At 37.1% G+C, this 2,308-nt stretch overlaps 1 protein-coding gene across 1 annotated transcript in view; it reads right to left on the bottom strand.

The window, feature by feature from the left end:
- Positions 1-1,756, bottom strand: part of AQP9 (aquaporin 9) — a 39,950-nt gene extending 38,194 nt beyond the window's left edge. Inside the window, exon 1 of the mRNA XM_007123991.2 lies at positions 1,302-1,756. Within this exon, the coding sequence (XP_007124053.2) occupies positions 1,302-1,412 (111 nt within the window). The 5' untranslated portion in view covers positions 1,413-1,756. The remainder of the gene's footprint in view (positions 1-1,301) is intronic.
- Positions 1,757-2,308: the final 552 nt, after the last annotated feature.

Genomic DNA, 2,308 nt, shown 5'->3' with positions numbered 1-2,308 from the left:
ATGGCCGCTGAGCCTCCGCGTCCGGAGCCTGTGCTCCGCGACGGGAGAGGCCACAACAGAGGGAGGCCCGCATACCACAAAAAAAAAAAAAAAAAATTGTGTTTTTGCGGAAGTTTCTTGTTTAAACATCCCAACAAGCCTCAACAAAATTGAAGATTATACTCACCATGAAAGATTTCATCAGGGTTTGTTTTAGAACAGTATAAGTAGAAATCAAACCTTTCAGGAAATTATTGGCTTTAGCCAGAAGATACAAAGTTTAACTTTTCAGCATACAGTATTAAGATATTATTTCTTTAGCTCCCACCTTGAATAGTAGGGGAAGACACAATACTATTCGCATGAGTAGAATAGTGAATGGCTAAAAGTCACTTTCCTTTACTTAACTCAGACAGGATGGGATCATGAAATAGGTTCTTGTTAAGAAATAAAGAGGGTTTTAACTTTTTTGGTTACAAAATACATAGATGTTTAGTTCACTTCCTCTTCTGTATTATTTGCAGAGCACTTAGAATTGTAACTGAATTTGCCTCACTTCTCTGTACCACAGATCACCTTGAGGATGAAGTTAGGCCAGGGGCAGCAACCACTCTCCCCTCTGGGACCAAATTGTCAAGTAACATGACCCCAGGGTTTCTGTCTCCCTGAGGGCGATTTTCCAGTAAAGAGTGACGAGAATCAGAAGAATCTTGGACTTTTATTTTCTCTCTCTTTTCCTTCCAATGCCCTTCTCCCCCACACTACCCCCACCTAACAAGTCACCATAGATGAGAGGTGAGGATGGTCAAGAGGGAATGTGGGAAATTGTCTATAACACCTTGAAAATACTTGAACAGATCAGGTACAAAGAGGTTTTCAGAGACCAGAAAACGTATTGCTCTCTTATTTTACACTAGTTCCATTTTTTGAATTCACATTTGTTTCTCACTGTTGGCTTAGTCTCCTAAAGTATTATGTATTTACCCAATGCAAAGAACTTTAAAAAAAATTAGGTATAATTAGCATATAACAATGTATTAGTTTCAGGTGTACAACATACTAATTCAATATTTATTTATATAATGAAATGAACACCACAATAAGTCTAGTTAATATCCATCACCATACATAGTTACACATTTTTTTATCTTGTGATGAGAACTTTTAAGATATACTCTCTTAGCAATTTTCATATATGTAATATGGTATTATTAACTGTAGTCACCATGCTGTACATTACCAAAGAACTTTTAATGTACAAAGTTTATGGACAAAAATAACCTTTTGTTATTTTTTTATAACAGAAATCAGAAAATACTCACAATCATTATAAATGTGCCCAAGAACTCGGAGAGCATTTCTTTAGCTAAGCTGCTCTTCAAGACCAGTCTCTGCTTCAAGCTTTTTTTCTTTTGTTCCATCTCAGGCTGCATCTTGGGGCTTCTACGGGACCACTCTTTTCACCAATACCTGCTTCTTCTGGTCCCTACTTCACTGGCACATGGAAGTTTTAACAACTGCTCACAGATTCCTGGAGATGCCTGATTAGATAATATGGCTGTACAAATCCAGTTCCAATTAGAGCCTGTGGCTTAATCCTCTTCTGGTGAAATTGTCATTCCCTGTTTGCTGCTGTTTATTTGAAATGGCGTATTAGAACCTGAAATCCTGAAAACAGTCCTTTTTGTGCCTGATGGATTAATCATTACCTTTATTTTCAAGGTATTTTTTTTTTTCTCTGTTGGGTTTTTTTTTCAAGAGATGAGAAGAGAGATGTTTTGGTTGCATTGCCAAACCACAGTGATGGGCTCCAGTCCAGGAGAGATTTACATGTTGCACAATTGCAAGCTTCTGATTTTTTTTTCCTATTCAGAATTGGTTGGTTGAGGTGTAGTTTGGAATTGTCATATCAGGTATATGCACATCTAATGTAAACATTCTTTTCTGAAGGAGCTTTCATGCAAATTGGAGAACAAGAAGAAAAATAAGATGTGTTGTTCAACAAGATTAATCACTCTTTTTTTTCTTCCAGTAACATTTCAGTGATTTAATTACACCTCCCTGAGGGTGTTAAGAACCACTGAATTCATTCTAGAGATGAAGAAATTAACTTACAGAGAGACCATTCCAAGTATCACATGGCAAGTCTGTAGGACAGGATGGGATCTCCTCCTCGGTTACTGTAGCTGGGGTTCATCTACTGAGGATAGCTTGGGATCAAGAATCAGAAAGATGAAGAAGCCAACTTCTTAAGAAGCATTCTAGTTTGAAAACCAAGTTACTCTCCTTCATTTACCATGAAATATTTAGGCAAAATTCATAGCAAATA

Source organism: Physeter macrocephalus, chromosome 11 (genome assembly GCF_002837175.3).
Source record: "Physeter macrocephalus isolate SW-GA chromosome 11, ASM283717v5, whole genome shotgun sequence".
Classification (NCBI taxonomy): Eukaryota; Metazoa; Chordata; class Mammalia; order Artiodactyla; family Physeteridae; genus Physeter; species Physeter macrocephalus.
This window is presented reverse-complemented; position numbering and strand designations above follow the sequence as displayed.